At 43.9% G+C, this 22638-nt stretch overlaps 1 protein-coding gene across 1 annotated transcript in view; it reads right to left on the bottom strand.

Annotated features, from left to right (window-relative positions):
- LOC309565561 (vomeronasal type-2 receptor 26-like) overlaps window positions 1-22638 on the bottom strand; it is a gene marked incomplete at both ends in the record, with an annotated part of 51001 nt that overhangs the window by 19050 nt on the left and 9313 nt on the right. The window contains one exon of the mRNA XM_082270518.1: window positions 3520-3811. Coding sequence (XP_082126644.1) covers window positions 3520-3811 — 292 coding nt within the window. The remainder of the gene's footprint in view (window positions 1-3519; window positions 3812-22638) is intronic.

The following is a 22638-nucleotide window of genomic DNA, read 5'->3' as shown; positions in this document are numbered from 1 at the left end:
ATCTACATGCAGGGCGCCGGACGCATGTAGTTCAATAGGGGATTTTTTTTTTTTTTTTAAGCACGTGATTAGAGCCAGAGGCTCTAATAGGCTTCAAAAAAGGGTGGACTCTGATCGCAGAGTACTGCGCCCTGAGCCTACTCAGTTGTGTGAAAATAGTGAATTAATATTTGCTATTGTCACACTGACTCTCCTCCCAGCCAATCAGGAAGAGGGTTGTGAGACCCCTTTCCCGGTTGGCCAGAGAAGCGATCTTACTGACCAGTGCCCAGAAAAAGGCAGAAGAGACACGGCTGGAGAAGGGCAGCAAATCAGCTATCCAGCACTCCCTGGCTTGGACAGGAGAAAGACCGTTGGGGGGGGAACTTGTCGCCTGCCAACTGACTGACTGACCGACGACCAACCAACCGACCGGGGGGGGGGCTTCTCGTTGGTTTGCACCACCTACCCAAACCCCCCCCCCCCCCCCCGAATTACCTAGCACCAGCCGCCACTGGTGACATCACTGGCTGCTGCTCACTGGAATGTCTCCTGAACGGGGCTCATACACAACTTTGCAACTATGAAATGTGTTAGTAAAACTGTATATACACTGCTCAAACACTTTGAAAACACATTACATCTCAATAGGGAAAAATCTTGTGCTGGATATCTATACTGGTATGGATTGGATAATGTGTTAGGATCTATACTGGTATGAACTGGGTAGTGTGTTAGGATCTATCCTGGTATGGACTGGGTAATGTGTTAGGATCTATCCTGGTATGGACTGGGTAATGTGTTAGAATCTACACTGGTATGGACTGGATAATCTGTTAGGATCTATACTGGTATGGACTGGGTAATATATTAGGATCTATACTGGTGTGGACTGGGTAATGTGTTAGGATCTATACTGGTATGGATTGGGTAATGTGTTAGAATCTACACTGGTATAGACTGGGTATTGTGTTAGGAAGGATATATACTGGTATGGACTGGGTAATATCTTAGGATCTATACTGGTGTGGACTGGGTAATGTGTTAGGATCTATACTGGTATGGACTGGGCAATGTGTTAGTATCTATACTGGTATGGACTGGGTAATGTGTAAGGATCTATACTGGTATGGACTGAGTAATGTGTTAGGATCTATACTGGTATGGACTGGGTAACGTGTTAGGATCTATACTGGTATGGACTGGGTAATGTGTTAGGATCTATACTGGCATGGACTGGGCAAGGGGTTAGGATTTATACTGGTATGGACTGGGTGATGTGATAGGACCTATACTGGTATGGACTAGGTAATGTGTTAGGATGACACCGTCCACTGTTCTACTGACACCATCCACTGCTCTACTGATATACACTCATGTGTGTTTGTGATCTGGAGTGCACACCCTAATGCAATAGGCTGCAGACACCAATGGCTATAACTTTTGCGAAAACAATCAATATTCGCTTATTGAGATTTTTTTTTTTTTACCAAAAACATGTAGCAGAATACATATTTGCCTAAATTGATGAAGAAATTCATTTTTTTTTTTAATTTTTTATTGGATATGTTATATAGTAGAAAATAAATATTGGGGATTTTTTTTTCAAAAGTGACGATCTTTTTTGTTTATAGCGCAAAAAATAAAAACCGCTCTATTTGTGGGGAAAAAAAGGACATAAATTTTATTTGGGTAGAGCGTCGCACGACTGCGCAATTGTCCATTAAAATAACACAGTGCCGAATCACAAAAAAATGGCCTGGTCATTAAGGGGGCAAATCCTTCCGGTCCAGAAGTGGTTAAGCTTTGACAATAAAACCTGAAAGCTGATTGGTTTCTATGCAGAGCTGCACCAGATTTTGCACTTTCTCGTTTTAGTAAATCAACTACTAGGAGTGATTGGTACCGATCATCACTGTGTTCATTCATAACTGAAGCATTCGGTCGGTTTGCACAGGAGGGCCACCCTGCCGCAGTATAACAGCGGAGGGCGGTCGGGAAGCGGTTACTTGAACATGCTGACGTTAGAAGCTGATTGACTACTGTAACGGAACTGCGACCCACAATGTGCTTGTGTGCTTCCGTCAGAATACCGCTTCCTTCGGTCTTGAACATAGATATCAGATATTCTAGCTGCCCCCCCATACAAAACTAGCTCAGAATAGCTTGTATAAGATCTGGAAAATTGATTGAACAAGAATGCCGACTTTTTATACACTTGAGAAGTATGTCAGTGACCACCGAAATATTTACCCAAAACATCACACAATGGTTTAGATAACGAGGTAGCGCTGACTCATGGCTAATCCCCCTCCAGCAACTACTATAGCGGACAATGATATGATTAACATGCTAATTAACTCAGCACTCAAACCAGCCTAGGTGGAGTACATGGAATCCACATCTAAGCAATGCTTTGTTTATTTAGGAGTTACAGACTTCATGGCAATGGTCTACAACAGGCCATAGGTCTCACAGTGTAAAGTGGGACTAACCGCTTCCGGACCAACCGCTGCCGATTTACGGTGGCAGGGCGGCCCTCCTGTGCAAAAGAACATAGACCTACGTCGGTCGCGCGCCTACAGCTAGGGGACTCGGATGCACGGGGCAGGCGGTCTTGATTGCCGCCTGACACCCGCAATCGCTCCCCACTGATAGAGAAGAATGGGCAGCTGTTGTAAACACAGCTGACCATTCTTCTCCCTGGAATGATCACAGAGTCCCTGTGATCCTTCTATATAGGATCACATGTCTCTATGGTCATTTCACAAGCCACGCCCCCAACAGTTAGAAACACTCCCCTAGGCTCACATTTAACCCCTTGATCACCCACATTGTTAACCCCTTCCCTGCCAGTGTCATTAGTACAGTGACAGTGCATATTTTTAGCCCTGATTACTGTAGTAATGTCACTGGTGCCCCCAAAAGTGTCAAAAAATGTCAGTTAGGGGTCCAATCTGTCCGCCCCAATGACGCAGTCCTGCTAAAAAATCACAGATTGCCGCCATTACTAGTAAAAATTTAAAAAAAACCAAGAAAAATGACATAAATCTTTCTCGTAGATTGTAGACACGATAACTTTTGCGCAAACCAATCAAAATACGCTTATTGCCATTTTTTTTTTTTTTACAAGAAATATGTAGCAGAAAACAAATTGGCCTAAAATGTTAAAAAAATTTTATTTTTTATTTTTTTTTTTTTTTTTTTTTTTTTGAGAATGTCATATAGCAGAATGTGAAACATATTTTTTTTTTTCCAGAATGAATTGTCGCTCATTTTTTTTGTTTATAGCGCAAAAAATAAAAATCGCACAGGTGATCAAATATCACCAAAAGAAAGTATACGGGGAAAAAAGAACATCGATTTTATTTGGGTACAGCGTCGCACGACCGCGCAATTGTCCATTAAATAATGCAGTGCCGAATCGCAAAAAAATGGCCTGGTCATTAAGGGGGAAAATCCTTCCGGTCCAGAAGTGATTATGATGTCACAGCAGAAATTGTTAGCATTGAGTTCAGTGATGTAAAAGGAAACGCTCACCTGAGTGTGCCTGTAGACGCTCAATACCTGAGCTATAGGTATGGTTGTCCTGGAGTGATGATCTCCGATAAATCCGATGATCCGGTTTTGTTTCATACAGGAATAGTTGGGGACGGTTCTCCCCGGCCCGGATAATATCTGCAGGACGCTTTTTACAGCTTTATTTGCATCGGCGCATGAATCATAAATGTGATATCCCAGAGAAATGTTCTGCAGCTCCCGAAAATTTTCATTCATTTTTTCAATGCCGAAGAAGAATGCAAGGAGGTTTTTATAGTAATGAGGGATGGGGCTGTGAAGGGAACATGTATAAAGTATATACAAAGGAACCAATGAAAAATGAGATCAATTAAATTCCACATTTCCTATAGACTGACTTTTCCCATCTGAAAATTATTCTTGCCTGACTGTCATTCAGTCTCGTTGACTTACCTTTAAATTGCTAAAATAAAACAAGTATGTAGCCAGTGAAGAGATAACTCCTGATTTGCATTTTCGTGCTGGGTGATCCAGAAAGTGATGAAGCCGGGGACAGTCAGCTTTTACCTTCCTTATCCTTTCTTCTGGAAAATTCTATAGATCCTAACACGTTACCCAGTCCATACCAGTATAGATCCTAACACATTACCCGGTCCATACCAGTATAGATCCTAACACATTGCCCAGTCCATACCAGTATAGATCCTAACACGTTACCCAGTCCATACCAGTATAGATCCTAACACGTTACCCAGTCTATACCAGTATAGATCGTTACACATTGCCTAGTCCATACCAGTATAGATCCTAACACGTTACCCAGTCCATACCAGTATAGATCCTAACACATTACCCAGTCCATACCAGTATAGATCCTAACACATTACCCAGTCCATACTAGTATAGATCCTAACACATTACCCGGTCCATACAAGTATAGATCCTAACACGTTACCCAGTCAATACCAGTATAGATCCTAACACATTACCCAGTCCATACCAGTATAGATCCTAACATGTTACCCAGTCCATACCAGTATAGATCCTAACACATTACCTGGTCCATACTAGTATGGATCCTAACACATTACCTGGTCCATACCAGTATAGATCCTAACACGTTACCCAGTCCATACCAGTATAGATCCTAACACGTTACCCAGTCCATACCAGTATAGATCCTAACACGTTACCCAGTCCATACCAGTATAGATCCTTACACATTGCCCTGTCCATAACAGTATAGATCCTAAGATATTACCCAGTTCATACCAATATAGATCCTAACACATTCCCCAGTCCATACCATTATAGATCCTAACACATTACCCAGTCCATACCAGTATATATCCTAACATATTACCCAGTCCATACCAGTATAAATCCTAACACATTACCCAGTCCATACCAGTATAGATCCTAACACATTACCCAGTCCATACCAGTATAGATCCTTACACATTGCCCTGTCCATACCAGTATAGATCCTAAGATATTACCCAGTTCATACCAATATAGATCCTAACACATTCCCCAGTCCATACCAGTATAGATCCTAACACATTACCCAGTTCATACCAGTATATATCCTAACATATTACCCAGCCCCTACCATTATAGATCCTAACACATTACCCAGCCCATACCATTATAGATCCTAACATATTATCCAGCATCCCCCGGAATCTCAACTTCCCCATTAAAAATAATTTCTGCTGTTTCACCTTTAAGAAGAAATACTCACAAGTTGCGGCTCACGCAGTGACGGTGGCAGCCACACAGACTACTATCCTCGGCCCCGGGCCCTGGCGCTATCATTCCAGGAGAGGAAATTAAGGAGATTTGGGCCTCATGCGCAGAGGCACGGCACGTGATGTTACGGCACATACTGACATCGTATGCATGTGTGCGCTGCCTATACACACCCAAACAGAGAGGGTCAGCTTTACTTCCCGCTCTATAGCAAAGCAAAAGGGCCAGCCCAGCCCAGCCTGCCAAAAGCCTAATGCCTACAATTGAAGCAGGCAGCCAGCTAACCAGCCAGGTAGTAGGCTAGACACCCACAGGAGCCAGTCAAGCTAGCCAGCCACCCACAGACAGGTGCTAGCCATCCACCCACCGGAGCTAGCCAGCCACCCACAAGTGCCAGGCTGCCAGCCACCCAAAGGTGCCAGCCACCAGAGGTGCCATCCAGCCACAAGAGGTACTACACTGCCACCCAGCCACCACAGGAGCCAGCCAGCCAGCACATGTGTCAGCCAGATACAGGTGCCAACCAGCCACCCACAGGTGCCAGCCAGCCACCACAGGTGCCAGTCACCCACCCACAGGTGTCACCCAGACACCACAGGTGCCAGCCAGCTACCCACTCACAGGTGCCACCCAGCCACCACAGGTGCTAGCCAGTCACAGGTGCCACCCAGCCACCCACAGGTTTCACCCAGCCACCACAGGTGCCAGCAAGCCTTAGGTGCCACCCAGACACCACAGGTGCCAGCCAGTCACAGGTGACACTCAGCCACCACAGGTGCCAGCAGCTATAGGTGCTATCTAGCCACCACAGGTGCCAGCCACCCACAGGTGATACCCAGCCACCACGGGTGCCAGGCCAGCCACTCACCCACAGGTGCCATCCAGCCACTACAGTTGCCAACAAGCCCAGGTGCCAGCCAGCCACAGGTGCCATCCACCCACAGTGCCAGCCAGCTACAGGTGCCAGCCAGCCAATGGCAGGAGCCAGCCATCCAATCGCAGAAGCCAGCCAGCCACAGGAGCCAGCAAACGCAGTACCCCATATTCAATTTAGATAAGTGAAGCCTTTGGTTGGGCATTAAAGTGCTACTATATAGTGAGAGGTTGGGCAGGGGTTGTTGGGAAAGTCATGGTATGTTAGTGAAACCTCCCTCCAGGTCCTATTAGACTCCTTTGTAGTCTCTAATGGGGCCTGGAGAGGGGGCTCTTTCTAAATGTGCACAGGACCACAGACGTGTACAGTTTCTTTTTCGAGATCACTAACCAGTGAACAAAAATTGTACAAAACTATTCATTGAAAAATGTGATTGTTAAATTTGAGCCAGAGTGTAGATGTTTGCAGTTCCTAACCTGCAACAGTTATCCTGTTAAAGTTTATATGTTTTATTTTCCAATTTGGATGAGAACATTTATTTATTTATAAATATATACAGTATCAAGCCCTTTACATACAATTCATTACATAGAGTATTTTTATCTGTCTCTGCTGTTACTTTACTAAAAAATACATTACAAAACACCATTTAAAAATATATTTATTTGTCAGTTATTATGGTCAGAACTCTGGCAACTGAAATTTAATGTGGATAAGTGCAAGATAATGCACCTGGGGCGTAAAAACCCAAGGGCAGAATATAGAATATTTGACACAGTCCTGACCTCAGTATCTGAGGAAAGGGATTTAGGAGTAATTATTTCAGAAGACTTAAAGGTGGGAGGACAATGTAATAGAGCAGCACGAAATGCCAGCAGAATGCTTGGATGTATAGGGAGAGGTATAAGCAGTAGAAAGAGAGAAGTGCTTATGCCGCTGTACAGAACACTGGTGAGACCTCACTTGGAGTATTGTGCGCAGTACTGGAGGCCATATCTCCAGAAGGATATAGATACTCTAGAGAGAGTTCAGAGAAGAGCTACTAAACTAGTACATGGATTGCAGGAAAAAACTTACCAGGAAAGGTTAAAGGACCTTAACATGTATAGCTTGGAAGAAAGAAGAGACAGAGGGGATATGATAGAAACTTTTAAATACATAAAGGGAATCAACTCGGTAAAGGAGGAGAGCATATTTAAAAGAAGAAAAACTACCACAAGAGGACACAGTTTTAAATTAGAGGGGCAAAGGTTTAAAAGTAATATGAGGAAGTATTACTTTACTGAGAGAGTAGTGGATGCATGGAATAACCTTCCTGCAGAAGTGGTAGCTGCAAATACAGTGAAGGAGTTTAAGCATGCATGGGATAGGCATAAGGCTATCCTTCATATAAGATAGGGCCAGGGACTATTCATAGGATTCAGATATATTGGGCAGACTAGATGGGCCAAATGGTTCTTATCTGCCGACACATTCTATGTTTCTATGTTTCTATGTCTCCTTTATGTGTGACAATGCAGACTTTAATTTCATAAAATTAATTTGCAATAAAAAAATAAAATAATAAATCAATAAACAAAATTCTCACTTGAAGCATGCAAAAGCTGTAACAATTGAGTTTCTTATCAATGGGATCATATTATAATTCACCGTGAACACTCCTCCAATAATAAAATCTCCGGTTTGAAAATATCCAAAATCCTCCAAAGTATCTCTTAGCTGTAAATCACAGGCTGCCGATGGATTCCGAGTCACAGATCTGCAGGAACACAAAGCGGCCGAACCTGCGAGAAAATACCAAATAAATAACGCACAAGACTTGGTCATTTTCTTGCAAAATATCAAATGAAGCAATTAAATAAAGTATGAGGAAGTAAATTAATTCAGCAAACCAAATAGTAAAAAAGAGGAAAGAAATCTCCAGCTCTGTGTGAATAACCCTTAAGAAAAAAATCTTAATTTGACATAAATTGCATCCTTTCAAATGTTAACACAAAATCCTTATTGATCGTACAGCAGACAAAAGTCAATCAGTGCTTTCATTCATGCAGCCCTATATTACTGTGGATGTCATGTCACGTCACATCACAGTGTGGTTTCCTAGGCTGAGCATGGCGAGGGATCTGCTCCATCTTTTATTGGAGTCGTTCAAGATTTGACAAACAAAAGTGCGCCTAAAAATATGACTGAGGGTAGTGCTAGGTTTATAAATTGCGTAGTAAAGAAGAAAAACTGTACTAATGATTCTAAAGATTTGGTTCACATGCTGTTATTAGTTTATTAGTTCTCAACTGCAAAGGAGATTTAAAAATTAAAATGTAAAAAATGGAATACCTACACTGCTCAACAAAAAACACATCTGATCTCAATGAGGAAAAATATGGTGGATATCTATACTGGTATGGACTGGGTAATGTTATAGGGTCTATACTGGTATGAACAGCAGAATATGTTAGGATCTATACTGGTATGGACTGGGTAATGTGTTAGAATCTATACTGGTATGGACTGGGTAATGTGTTAAGATCTATACTGGTATGGACTGGGTAATGTGTTAGGATCTATACTGGTATGGACCGGGTAATGTGTTAAGATCTATACTTGTATGGACTGGGTAATGTGTTAGGATCTATACTGGTATGGACTGGCTATTGTGTTAGGATCTATACTGGTATGGACTGGGTAATGTGTTAGGATCTATACTGGTATGGGCTGGATAATGTGTTAGGATCTATACTGATATGGACTGGGTAATGTGTTAGAATCTTTACTGGTGTGGACTGGGTAATGTGTCAAGATCTATACTGGTATGGATTGGGTAATGTGTTAGGATCTATACTGGTATGTACTGGCTAATGTGCCAAGATCTATACTGGTATGGACTGGGTAATGTGTTAGGATCTATACTGCTATGGACTGGGTAATGTGTAAGGATCTATACTGGTATGGACTGGGTAATGTGTTAGGACCTATATTGGTATGGATTGGGTAATGTGTTAGGATCTATACTGGTATGGACTGGGTAATGTGTTAGGATCTATACTGGTATGGACTGGGTAATGTTAGGATCTACACTGGTATGGACTGGGTAATGTGTTAGGATCTATACTGGTATGGACTGGGTAATGTTAGAATTTATACTGGTATGGACTGGGTAATGTGTTAGGATCTATACTGGTATGAACTGGGTAATGTGTTAGAATCTATACTGCTATGGACTGGGTAATGTGTTAGGATCTATACTGGTATTGACTGGGTAATGTATTAGGATCTATACTGGTATGGACTGGGTAATGTGTTAGGATCTATACTGGTATAGACTGGGTATTGTGTTAGGACCTATATTGGTATGGACTGGCTAATGTGTTAGGATTAGAGTTGAGCGGACACCTGGATGTCCGTGTTCGACGGGTTTGGACTTTTTCCGCACTTTACCCGGACACCGAACCCCATTGAAGTCAATGGGGACCTGAACTTTCAGGCACTAAAATGGCTCTAAAGAACCAATGGAAAGGGCTAGAGTGCTGCAAATGGCAGCAAAATGTAGTTAAGACAAAAAAAACAGAAAAATAAAACAATTTTCTTCATCTGTGAAGGACGAGGCCCATATGGAGTAGGAGGAAGGTTGAGGTGGGGGTGGATGTGGCGGTGTAGGTGGAAGCGGTGGTGGAAGGGGACGAGGTAGCCAACACTGCTTTTTTTTTAGTCATTTTAAATGAGGGTACACCCCAAAAGACTGAGAAAGATCAAAAATATAACAATGGCTGGGTAAGGTCGGTATCCATCTCTATTCTGCACAAGGTAAGGAGAAGTCCTGTGGGATCCATGCCTGGTTCATTTTAATGAACGTGCGCTTGTCCACATTGTCTCTGGACAGGCGGCTGCGCTTGTCTGTGATAACGCCCCCAGCCGTGCTAAATACACGTTCAGATAATACACTGGCTGCAGGGCACGCCAGCACCTCCAAGGCGTAAAGGGCAAGCTCAGGCCATGTGCCCAATTTGGAGATCCAGAAGTTGAAGGGGGCAGACCTGTCATTCCCTACATGTAGGCGTGTGCACACATACTGCTCCACCATGTTGGTGAAATGCTGCCTCCTGCTAAGACGTTCCATATGAGCTGCTGGTGCTGCTGTTTGTTGTGGCGTGCTGACAAAGCTTTTCTACATTTCGGCCATGCTAACCCTGCCTTCTGAGGTGCTGGCGGTGCCCTGGTTGCGTTGGCGACCTCTTCCTCCTCCTCCTCTGCCTTGGCCTTGTGCTTCCACTGTGGCCCGCTGTCAGGTGGGAATGCCAGCAGCATCGCGTCTACCAGCGTGCGCTTGTACTCGCGCATCTTGCGATCGCACTCCAGTGAGTGAATTAAGGACGGTACGTTGTCCTTGTAACGGGGATCCAGCAGCGGGGCCACCCAGTAATCATCACAAGTTAGAATGTGGGCAACTCGACGGTCGTTGTGGAGACACTGCAGCATGTAATCGCTCATGTGTGCCAGGCTGCCCAGAGGCAACGAAAGGCTGTGCTCTGTGGGAGGTGTATCGTCTGTGTCCTCTGTATCCCCCCAGCCACGCACCAGTGATGGCCATGAGCTGGCCTGGGTGCCACCTTGCTGTGAACATGCTTCCATCTCCTCCTCCATCTCCTCCTCCTCATCCTCCTCATCCTCCAGAACTGTGCCCCTGCTGGACAATTGTGTACCTGCCGTTTGTGGGTGCAGGAACCCACCCTCGGAGCCACTTGTGAATGACTGCCCTGAAAGCCTTGGAAATGATCCCTCTTCCTCCTCCTCCTCCTCCTGTGCCACATCCTCTTCCATCATCGCCCAAATCGTTTTTTGAAGGAGCCATAGAAGTGGGATAGTTAAGCTGACAACGGCGTCATCGGCACTGGCCATGTTGGTGGAGTACTTAAAACAATGCAACAAGGCACAAAGGTCTCGCATGGAGGCCCAGTTATTGGTGGTGAAGCGGTGCTGTTCCGCAGAGCGACTCACACGTGCGTGCTGCAGCTGAAACTCCACTATGGCCTGCTGCTGCTCGCACAGTCTTTCCAGCATGTGCAAGGTGGAGTTCCACCTTGTGGGCACGTCACATATGAGGCGTTGAGCGGGAAGGCCGAAGTTACGCTGCAGCGCTGACAGGCAAGCAGCAGCAGGGTGAGAACGCCGAAAGTGCGCACAGACGGCCCGCACTTTCTGCAGCAGCTCTGACATATCGGGGTCATTTTTAAGGAACCTCTGCACCACCAAATTCAGCACATGCGCCAGGCAAGGGATGTGCGTCAAATAGGGAGTGTTTTGGCGCTCTCAGGTGGTGCTGTCAATGGGGTGGCTGCAAAATGTGGACAGGTTTCAGGGTAAAACCAAAAAGAAGCACCAACACATGGGAGATATATCATTAAGAGCCTGGGCACAAGGAGGGGATTTAAAGTCCGTGTGCAAGTTCCTAGACAGACAGTGATGGTGTGCTCTCTTCAAATCCAGAGGGGAGGGGGAAGAGAGAGAAATCCGAGGTTAACACTGGGATGGATGGATGGATGGAGGGGTTGTCACTCAGGGCAGCTGTCCGGAGGAGTGAAGCAGCTCTGTATCAGAAATATAGAAGAGAGGAAAGCGCCTCTTGAGTGTTGTAAACGATTTAATGACAAAAATGATGGTAGTGACTCACATTAAGGTACTGGTTATCGTTATCGTGTGTGGCGTTGTGCTCCGGACACTTTGCTCCAGGACACTTGAGAAAGGAGTGCCTGAACCTGGCATTGACGCATGCTCCGAAACGCGTTGTGAAGCCCGGTTTGCCCTCACTGCCCTTCTCTGCACATGTGACGTCAGACGCTGCCGGCCGCTGTTTGAGCTCCTCCAAGTTCCTCCACCGAGTCTACCCGGAATTCGGCAGAGCAAGCCTCCAGAGCCCACCCGGACGATTAGACCGACTTGAACTGAGCAGACATCCAGCCTCCGGAGCACAAAGCCACACACGATAACGAGTACCTTAATGTGAGTCACTACTATCATTTTTGTCATTAAATCGTTTACAACACTCAAGAGGCGCTTTCCTCTCTTCTATATAAGGGATGTGCGTCAAACCAGCTAGGCCCAGAGCTGCTATAAGATTTCGCCCATTATCGCACACCACCAGGCCGGGCTTGAGGCTCGCTGGCAGCAACCACTCATTTGTCTGCTGTTCCATGCTCCTCCACAACTCCTGCGCGGTGTGTGGTTTTTCCCCCAAACAGGCAAGTTTTAAAACTGCCTGCTGTCGTTTACCCCTGGCTGTGCTGAAGTTGGTGGTGAAAGTGTTACTCTGACCAGATGAGGAGGCGGTAGAGGATGAGGAAGCGGAGTAGGAGGAGTTAGGAACAGGAGGCAAACTGAAGCGCCCTGCAATCCTCGGTGGTGGAAGGACATGGGCCAAATTGCTATCCGCCTCAGGCCCAGCCGCCACTGCATTTACCCAGTGTGCCGTTAGGGAGATATAACGCCCCTGACCGTGCTTACTGGTCCACGTATCGGTAGTTAGGTGGACCTTGCCACAGGTGGCGTTGCGCAGTGTACACCTGATTTTTTCCCCCACTTGGTTGTGCAGGGAAGGCTTGCCTGGAAAAATAGTGGCGGCTGGGCACGACGTACTGTGGGACAGCCACCGGCATAAGGCTTTTAAAACTGTGCATCTCCACCAGACGGAATGACAGCATTTCAAAGGCCAAGAATTTTGAAATGCTGGCATTCAGGGCCAGGGATCGCGGATGGGTAGGGGGGTACTTCCACTTCCTCTGAAGTGTTTGGGAGATGGAAAGCTGAACGCTTCCACGGGACATTGTGGAGATGGTTGGTGACCCAGGTGGTGGTGTTGCTGACAGATCCTCTGTTTGTGGGGTGGCAGGTGCCGGTATCACTACAGAGGTGGATGAAGAGGCCGAGACTGCAGCGGAAGAGGAAGCAGGAGGAGCCAGAGACCTTTCTTGGTTTTGAAGGTGTCTACTCCACTGCAGCTCGTGCTTTGCACTTAGATGCCTGATCATGCAGGTTGTGCTCAGGTTGAGAAGGTTTATGCCTCGCTTCAGGCTCTGATTGCACAGGGTGCAAACCACTCATGTACTGTCATCAGCACATTGTCTGAAGAACTTCCACGCTAGAGAACTCCTTTGAGCTGGCTTTGGTGCGCTCGGTCCCTTGCTGCGTTGGGCAGTAGCAGGCGTAGTGTCTAGGGCACGGCCGCTCCGCTTCTGCACCCTGCTCCCTCTTCTGCTGTGCTGGTGGCTCTGTGCGACCACCGCCTCTTCCTCCAAACTACTCAGGTCACCTGCATGACCTTTATTCCATGTGGGGTCGAGGACCTCATCGTCCTCCACATCATCTTCCACCCAGTCTTCACCCCTGCCCTCCTTGTCGGTCTCCACAATTCTGAGTGCCGCAGCAGTTGGCACCTGCGTTTCGTCATCATCGGAGACGCGCTGCGATGGTCCTTCCATGTACTCATCTTGAGAAATAAGTGGTTGGGCATCGCTGCACTCAATCTCTTCCACTTCTGGGGCAGGGCTAGGTGGATGGCCCTGGGAAACCCTGCTGACAGAGTCATCAAAAAGAAGAAGAGACTGCTGCATGACTTGGGGCTCAGACTGCTTGCCTGATTTGCAAGGGGGTGAGGTGAAAGACGGTTGGACATCGGCTGCAGGTGCCAACTCTGACCTTTCTGCAGTAGACTGGGTGGGAGACAATGTGAAGGAACTGGAGGCACTGTCAGCAACCCAATCTACTATCGCCTGTACTTGTTCTTGCCTCAACACTTGTAGAGGCGCATGATGCTCTACCAAATACTGCTGCAGGTTCTGTCGCCTACTCACACTTGAGGAAGGTGTTTCACTTTTGCGTGTAGCTGGCACAGATCGACCACATCCTCTCCTTGCAACAGGAGCTCTACCAGCAGCACCACGACCCAGGCCACGGCCCCTATTTGACGTTCTCCTCATATTTCTGTAATTTATGATCTTACCCTAGAAAGGTGTTTATTGAATAGAGGAACAAAACAACAACAGTATCGCACGGGTGTATCTCACAGTCAAATGTGCAAACTATGCCGCAATTTAATTTTTTTTACCCCAAAAGGGTGTATATTGAATAGCGGAATAGAAAAACAGTATACAAATACAACGGGTGTATCTCACAGTCAAATATGCAAAGTATGCTGCAATTTAATTTTTTCACCCCAAAAGGGTGTATATTGAATAGCGGAATAGAAAAAATTTTATAAAACGGTGTATCTCACACGTACAAACACAGACTAGGACCCGATTACAATTTTTTTGTACCCTAAAGGGAGGATGAGGAAGAGGAGTAGGAGGAGTTGGGAACAGGAGGCAAACTGAAGTGCCCTGCAATCCTCGGCGGTGGAAGGAGATACGCCAAACAAATTTAAAAGGTGTATCTAACACGTACCGATACAGACTATGCGGTAATTTAATTTTTTACACTCCAAAAGGGTGTATATTGAATAGCGGAATAGGAAACATTTTATAAAAGGTGTATCTCACATGTACAAACACAGACTAGGCCCCAATTAAAATTTTTTGTACCCTAAAGGCAGGATGAGGAGTAGGAGGAGTTCGGAACAGGCAGGAGGCAAACTGAAGGACCCTGCAATCCTCGGCGCTGTAAGATGCGCCCCAAAAATTGGAAAGGTGTATCTCACACGTGCCAATACAGACTATGCCGCAATTTAATTCTTTTTACCCCAAAGGGTGTAGATTGAATAGCGGAATAGAAAATATGATATCAAAAGGTGTATCTGACACGTACAGACCCAGACTAGGCCCCGATTACAATTTTTTGTACCCTAAAGGCAGGATGAGGAGTAGGAGGAGTTCGGAACAGGCAGGAGGCAAACTGAAGCACCCTGCAATCCTTGGCGGTGTAAGATGCGCCTCAAAAATTGGAAAGGTGTATCTCACACGTACCGATACAGACTATGCCGCAATTTAATTCTTTTTACCCCAAAGGGTGTAGATTGAATAGCGGAATAGAAAATATGATATCAAAAGGTGTATCTCACACGTACAGACCCAGACTAGGCCCCGATTACTATTTTTTGTACCCTAAAGGCAGGATGAGGAGTAGGAGGAGTTCGGAACAGGAGGCAAACTGAAGCACCCTGCAATCCTCGGCGGTGGAAGATGCGCCCCAAAAATTTGGAAGGTGTATCTCACATGTACCGATACAGACTATGCCGCAATTTAATTCTTTTTACCCTAAAGGGTGTAGATTGAATAGCGGAATAGAAAATATGATACCAAAAGGTGTATCTGACACGTACAAACCCAGACTAGGCCCCGATTACAATTTTTTGTACTCTAAAGGCAGGATGAGGAGTAGGAGGAGTTCGGAACAGGCAGGAGGCAAACTGAAGCACCCTGCAATCCTCGGCGGTGTAAGATGCGCCCCAAAAATTGGAAAGGTGTATCTTACACGTACCGATACAGACTATGCCGCAATTTAATTTTTTTTACCCCAAAGGGTGTAGATTGAATAGCGGAATAGATAATATGATATCAAAAGGTGTATCTGACACGTACAAACCCAGACAAGGCCCTGATTACAATTTTTTGTACCCTAAAGGCAGGATGAGGAGTAGGAGGAGTTCGGAACAGGCAGGAGGCAAACTGAAGCACCCTGCAATCCTCGGCGGTGTAAGATGCGCCCCAAAAATTGGAAAGGTGTATCTCACACGTACCGATACAGACTATGCCGCAATTTAATTATTTTTACCCCAAAGGGTGTAGATTGAATAGCGGAATAGAAAATATGATATCAAAAGGTGTATCTCACACGTACAGACCCAGACTAGGCCCTGATTACTATTTTTTGTACCCTTAAGGCAGGATGAGGAGTAGGAGGAGTTCGGAACAGGAGTCAAACTGAAGCACCCTGCAATCCTCGGCGGTGGAAGATGCGCCCCAAAAATTTGGAAGGTGTATCTCACACGTACCGATACAGACTATGCCGCAATTTAATTCTTTTTACCCCAAAGGGTGTAGATTGAATAGCGGTATAGAAAATATATGATATAAAATTGGTGATTTTTCAATAGCACATGTGAACACAGCAGTGTCTTATGTTTTATGTCACGGTCAGCTCTGCAGCAGGCTATGAAGGGAAAAAAAAAGAAAATTCCCCTTTAAGTTTGTAATTTTTAAATAGATTAGTACAGACTATGCCACAATTTATTTTTTTTAACCCAAAAGGGTGTATATTGAATAGTGGAATAGAAAAAAGTGTATAAAATTGAAAATCACTCAATAGCACATGTGAACACAGCAGTGTCTTATGTCACAGTCAGCTCAGAGTCAGCAGCAAGCAGGCTATGAAGGGGGAAAAAAAAAAATTCCCCTTTAACTTGTGGTAAAATATAGCTGATGAACGCTGCACACAACTGACTGATAAAAATAGATTTTTTTCTCCCTCCTCCTCCTCCTCCTCAGTGGGCTCAAGTGAGGGCAAAAAGATCGTTCACTGCACCACCCCCCACACAGCAAAATCGATGTAGACTGTCCCTGCCTAATCTCTGCAGCCTGTCCCTAAAATGCTCAAAAAGATTGTTCACTGCACCACCCCCCACACAGCAAAATCGATGTAGACTGTCCCTGCCTAATCTCCAGCCTGTCCCTAAAATGCTCAAAAAGATCGTTCACTGCACCACCACCCACACAGCAAAATCGATGTAGACTGTCCCTGCCTAATCTCTGCAGCCTGTCCCTAAAATGCTCAAATAACTTTCCCTGCCTACACTCCGACCTGTCCCTGCATTCTTTTCGGACACAATTTTTCACTGTCTGTCCCTAATCAGCAGCCAGCACGTATGATGTGAGCTCTCTCCCTAATACTACAGCAGAATGACGCAGCGCGCTGGGTCTCGAACTTATAAAGACATGGTCACATGCTTCAGATGGCCAATCACAGCTACTAATACATTAGCAGGCATGGCTGGGATGGCTTAAGGCACACCAGTTAAAAGCTTGTTGATTGGCTGTTGAAAGCCCGCCATTAAAGCGCGCCATTACATACAAAACAGGAAATAAAATGACGAACACGGATTTTAAACCCAAACATACAGTAAAGTTTTCGGGTCCGTGTTCGGGTAACAAAAATCCAATTATTCGGTACGAACCCGAATAATACAGTCCGTGTTCGCTCAACACTAATCCTAACACATTACCTAGTCCATACCAGTATAGATCCTAACACATTAGCCAGTCCATACCAGTATAGATCATAACACATTCCCCAGTCCATACCAGTATAGATCCTAACACATTACCCAGTCCATACCAGTATAGATCCTAACACATTACCCAGTCCATACCAGTATAGATCCTAAGACATTACTCCATCCATACCAGTATAGATCCTAACACATTACCCAGTCCATACCAGTATAGATATCCAGCGTGATGTTTTTCCCCATTGAGATGTGATGTGTTTTCAAAGCGTTCCTTTCATTTTTTGGGCAGTGCATTAAAGTGATCAGTAGGGCCTGGATGGAGTGATTGAAATTTTTTAAAACTTTATATTACTTGTTTTTTTCTAACTGTGCCTTGAAGTGCTATTAGAGAAATTAATAGAAACATTTGCCAAACTTTTGCATAACGCAAAACTAGGTTTATTGAAATTTTATATCCCTAATAACATGGATTTTTTCACATACATTTCATACATGTTTAAAAAGTGTTATACAAATACAAAAAAAAAAAAAAAAAGACTGAAGAAAAGGAAAAAATATTCAAGTCAAATTAAAAAAAAAAAAAAATTTCATTTCTTTATGAAGATTGACTACCTTGTGCCACATTGTATGGGGAATTAGGATAGGATAAGAATGGGAGCATTGTGAAAAAAATATAAAAGATTTAGCCTAGGATATTATTGGGTCGGAGTCAAATGACAATTGTTTTCCTATGGCACCAAAATACAGAATATTTTACTACAAGTGTCCTAAAAGTCACCATACACAGGGAAAATGGGAAATTGTAGCTAAATGTACTTTTTTTTTTTTTTTTACAAAATATATATTACAACATATACCCCTTATATATTACAACATTATTTACAAAACGTGTGCTACATGTTGGCCACCTCTTTCTAAAGAGTTTTATATTTTATAATATGAGTTTGTTAATTTTTCCAATGTATGGAGACTTTTGGGACAGCCTGTGTAATTCATAAATCTTTAGAATTGACAAAATATTAAGTTTGAGTAAACTATTTCACCAATATTATAATTTCAAGCAGACACCTCAGATTTAACCTGAACTGGCTATTAATGTTCTTTAAATGTATTATTGTGTATTGTTTTGAGGTTGTTTGTAAAAGATATTAAATGTTAGTGAAATCTCTCTGGGTGGCTGCCATGGCAAATAATGATAGATTTTGAATGCTGAAATAAATTTAATTACAGGTAAAAGAAAGCTACAAGAGAAAGCAATAGAACTTGAAAGAGGTCTTTTAAGTTCATGTTGCTTTCAAGTTCCCTTAGAGATTATTGACTGAACAATGATTTATTTTTAGCATCTGAAGACTGTTAGAAACAAGTTAGCGTTAACATATAACTCTGATCATTTAATGTGACATTTTATTGTTACATATAGGTAAATAGATTAATTTATAGTAAATGCACTGCTTAATCGAGATAATTAATATTAAAAGCCCTTGATAAAAGTTTTTACTTTAATTATTTTAGCATTATTTTGAAAAAAATTACTTAAATGTAATATTTGTATAAAATACTATTACTAATAATAATAATAATAATAATAAGAAGAAGAAGAAGAAGAAGAAGAAGAAGAAGAAGAAGAAGAAGAATATTGTTATTACTAGAAATAATAATAATAATAATAGGAAGATGAGGATGATGATGATTATTATTATTAATAATAATAATATTGTTATTAGCAATAATAATAATAATAATAATAATAATAATAATAGGAAGATGATTATTATTTTTATTGTTATTAAGAAGAAGAAGAAGAAGAAAAAGAAGAATATTGTTATTAGAAATAATAATAATAATAATAATAATAGGAAGATGATTATTATTTTTATTATTATTAATAAGAAGAAGAAAAAGAAGAATATTATTTTTTGGTATTATATTTCTTTGTTTTCGACATAGAATGCATTGATAAAGTATTTCTTATTTTTCCCAAAAGATGTACTCATTTAGTAATGAAAATAGATGGAGTGATGAAAGTGATGGAGTGATATTTTATGTCAAGAGCAACGCTGATGGGCATATTTTGTTCTGCCTATCAGAGTACCCCTAACATAAAATGTGTCCATCAGAGTGCCCCCTAACATAAAATGTGCCCATCGGCATGCCCCTTAGCATAAAATTTGCCCATCAGCGGGATTCTTAACATAAAATAAGGTGTACGCTGATGGCCACATTTTGTTAAGGGGCACTCTGATGGGCACATTTTATGTTAGGGGCACGCTGTTGGGCAAAACAAAACGTGTCCATCAGCATTGCTTTTAACATAAAATATGCCCATTAGAGTGTCCCTTAACCACTTTACCACCGGAGGATTTTGCTGTCTTACGTCCAGGCCACTTTTTGCGATTCGGCGCTGTGCGAATTTAACTGACAATTGCGCGGTCGTGCGACGCCGTACCCAAACGAAATTTACGTCCTTTTTTTCCCACAAACAGAGCTTTCTTTTGGTGGTATTTGATCACCTGTGCGATTTTTACTTTTTGCGCTATAAACAAAAAAAGAGCGTTTATTTTGAAAAAATAACAATATTTTTCACTTTTTTTATATGAAATTCCCCCCCAAAAAAATGTAAAAATCAAATTTTTTTTAAATTTTTGGCCAATTTGTTTTCTGCTACCCATGTTTAGTAAAAAAAATCGCAATAAGCGTATTTTGATTGGTTTGCGCAAAAGTTATTGCGTTTACTAACTAAGGGAAAGATTTCTGTCATTTTTGGTGTTTTTTTTTTAACGCGTAATGGCGGTGATCTGCGATTTTTTTTGCGGGACTGCGACATTGCGGCGGACAGATCGGACCCTTGACTGACATTTTTGACACTTTTGGGGGTACCAGTGACATTTCTACAGTAATCAGTGCTATACATATGCACTGTTACTGTAAAATGACACTGGCAGGGAAGGGGTTAATTTTATTGGAGAGGGAGGGGTTAATGTATGCCTGGTGCTTACTGACGTGTGGGGGGGGGAGGTGACTGTGTGACAGAAGGACAGATCGGATGTCCAGCTATGCTGAACACTCCGATCTGTCAGTCCCTGTCACTATGGAGATCCGCCCGCTGTGTTTACACACAGCGGGCGGATCTCCAGACTCGATCCCCGACGATCGGGGCAGAGCAGCGGCGATCGCCGCTGCTCCTCCGCTGGCCCGACTCCCGCTGTGAATGAACACAGCGGGAGCGAGCCTCCGGCGGCGCGCGAGCGCCGCCCACAAGGGGCGGAGTCCAGCGACGTAGGTCTACGTCGCTGGACGGGAACGCGGCACTTTGCCGCAGTAGCCTCAATGTAAGCGGGGCTAAAGTGGTTAACATAAAATGTGCCCATCAGTGTGACCCTTAGCATAAAATTTGCCCATCAGCGTGACCCTTAATATAAAATAAGGGTCACGCTGATGGTCAAATTTTATGCTAAGGGGCACCCTGGTGGGCATATTTTATGTTAAGGGGCACGCAGATGGGCATATTTATGCTTTGGAACACACTGATGGGCATATTTTATGTTAAGGGGCACTCTGATGGGCACATTTATTTATTTATTTATTTTATGGCACATTTATGCTATTGGGCACACTGATGTGCATATTTTATGTTAAGGGGAACTCTGATGGGCACAATTTATGTTAAGGGGGCACACTGATGGGGACAACTGATGTAAGGGGGCACTCTGACGGGAATGCCTGATGAAAGGTGGCACTGTGATGGGGACAGCTGATGTAAAGAAGCACTGTGATGGGGACACTTGATGTAAGGGGGCACTCTGACTGTAATGCCTGATGTAAGGTGCCACTGTGATGGGGACACCTGATGTAAAGAAGCACTGTGATGGGGACACCTGATGTGAGGGGGCACTCTGATGGGAATGCCTGATGAAAGGTGGCACTGTGATGGGGACACCTGATGTAAATAAGCACTGTGATGGGGACACCTGATGTAAGGGGGCACTCTGACGGGAATGCCTGATGTAAGGTGGCACTGTGATGGGGACACCCGATGCAAAGGAGCACTGTCATGGACACCTGATGTAAAGGAGTACTGTCATGGACACCTGATGTAAAGGAGTACTGTCATGGGGGACACCTGCTGTAAGGGGGCACTCTGACGGGAATGCCTGACGTAAGGTGGCACTGTAATGGGGACAACTGATGTAAAGGAGCACTGTGATGGGGACACCTGATGTAGGGGGCACCCTGACGGGAATGCCTGATGTAAGGTGGCACTGTCATGGGGACACCTGATGTAAAGGAGTACTGTGATGGGCACAGACTTGAGATTCGGACCTCGGCCCAAAGAAAAGTTTAGCGACCGGAACTCCTTGAATTTTAATTCATTACCCATGGTCTACAGCTTTGCTCATTAGTTTCTTTATAAATGTTAGAATACAGCATACAATCAGGGCTAAAAGAACTAGGATTATTAGTACTGTTACTCCTATCTGGGCGAGCACCTTCTGCCACCCACTCATCCAGCTAAAATATTGATCCCAAGGGTCTGTAATACCTGAGTTCTTCTTCAACTCAAACAACAGATCTTCCAATTTCTTTATAGCTAGAGTAACCTTACCATTTGGACCAGTGTTGTCAGGAATGTATGTGCAACAGGTTCCCGTTTTTTCTATAATTTTACAGACACCTCCTTTCTCAGCTAACACCGTGTCTAAGGCTATCCGGTTCCGGAATGTCATATAGGAAGTGGGGGCTAACTGGTCAGCAATTCCCTGGAGGGCATCCCTGGTGTAATTCACAAATCTCTGTTGGTTATAACATATGTAGTTAATCCAATCTACATTCTTGTTGACAGTAATTATGAGGAGCAAAGACTCAAAACCAACTTTTACCTGATCCCTGGCTTTGAATTCATCTCGGACCCCCCTTGGAACCCCTATGGCATCTATGTACACATGAGGATTAAAGCTTCCAGAGGTTGGGTGCTGGGTCAGTGTATTTATCAGGGGTATTATAATACAAAAATACGTAACCACTTGTGTGCTGGATGAATTGTACCAAAATGTAGTGACACCATTTGTCTTAGTGATGGCCGCCTGTTGAGGACCTGCTTTGGTGATAATCACCTGCTGAGCTTTTATCAAACTTATAAGAAAAAGGATATACAGCACAATCATTGTGCTGCCGGCAGAATCTTGTCTTCAGGAGATTGGGCTTTCTTGCAGTGGGAGGCGTGTATCCAGGTGCTTTTCCCTTCTAGCTTGACTGATGTAGCTGTAGTTAGCAGCACCTGGAATGGTCCTTCATACTGGGGATC

Source organism: Pelophylax lessonae, assembly GCF_965119305.1.
Source record: "Pelophylax lessonae genome assembly, chromosome: 10".
In the NCBI taxonomy this organism is placed as follows: domain Eukaryota; kingdom Metazoa; phylum Chordata; class Amphibia; order Anura; family Ranidae; genus Pelophylax; species Pelophylax lessonae.
Note: the sequence above shows the minus strand (reverse complement) of the source record. Positions and strands in the feature narration are given on the sequence as shown.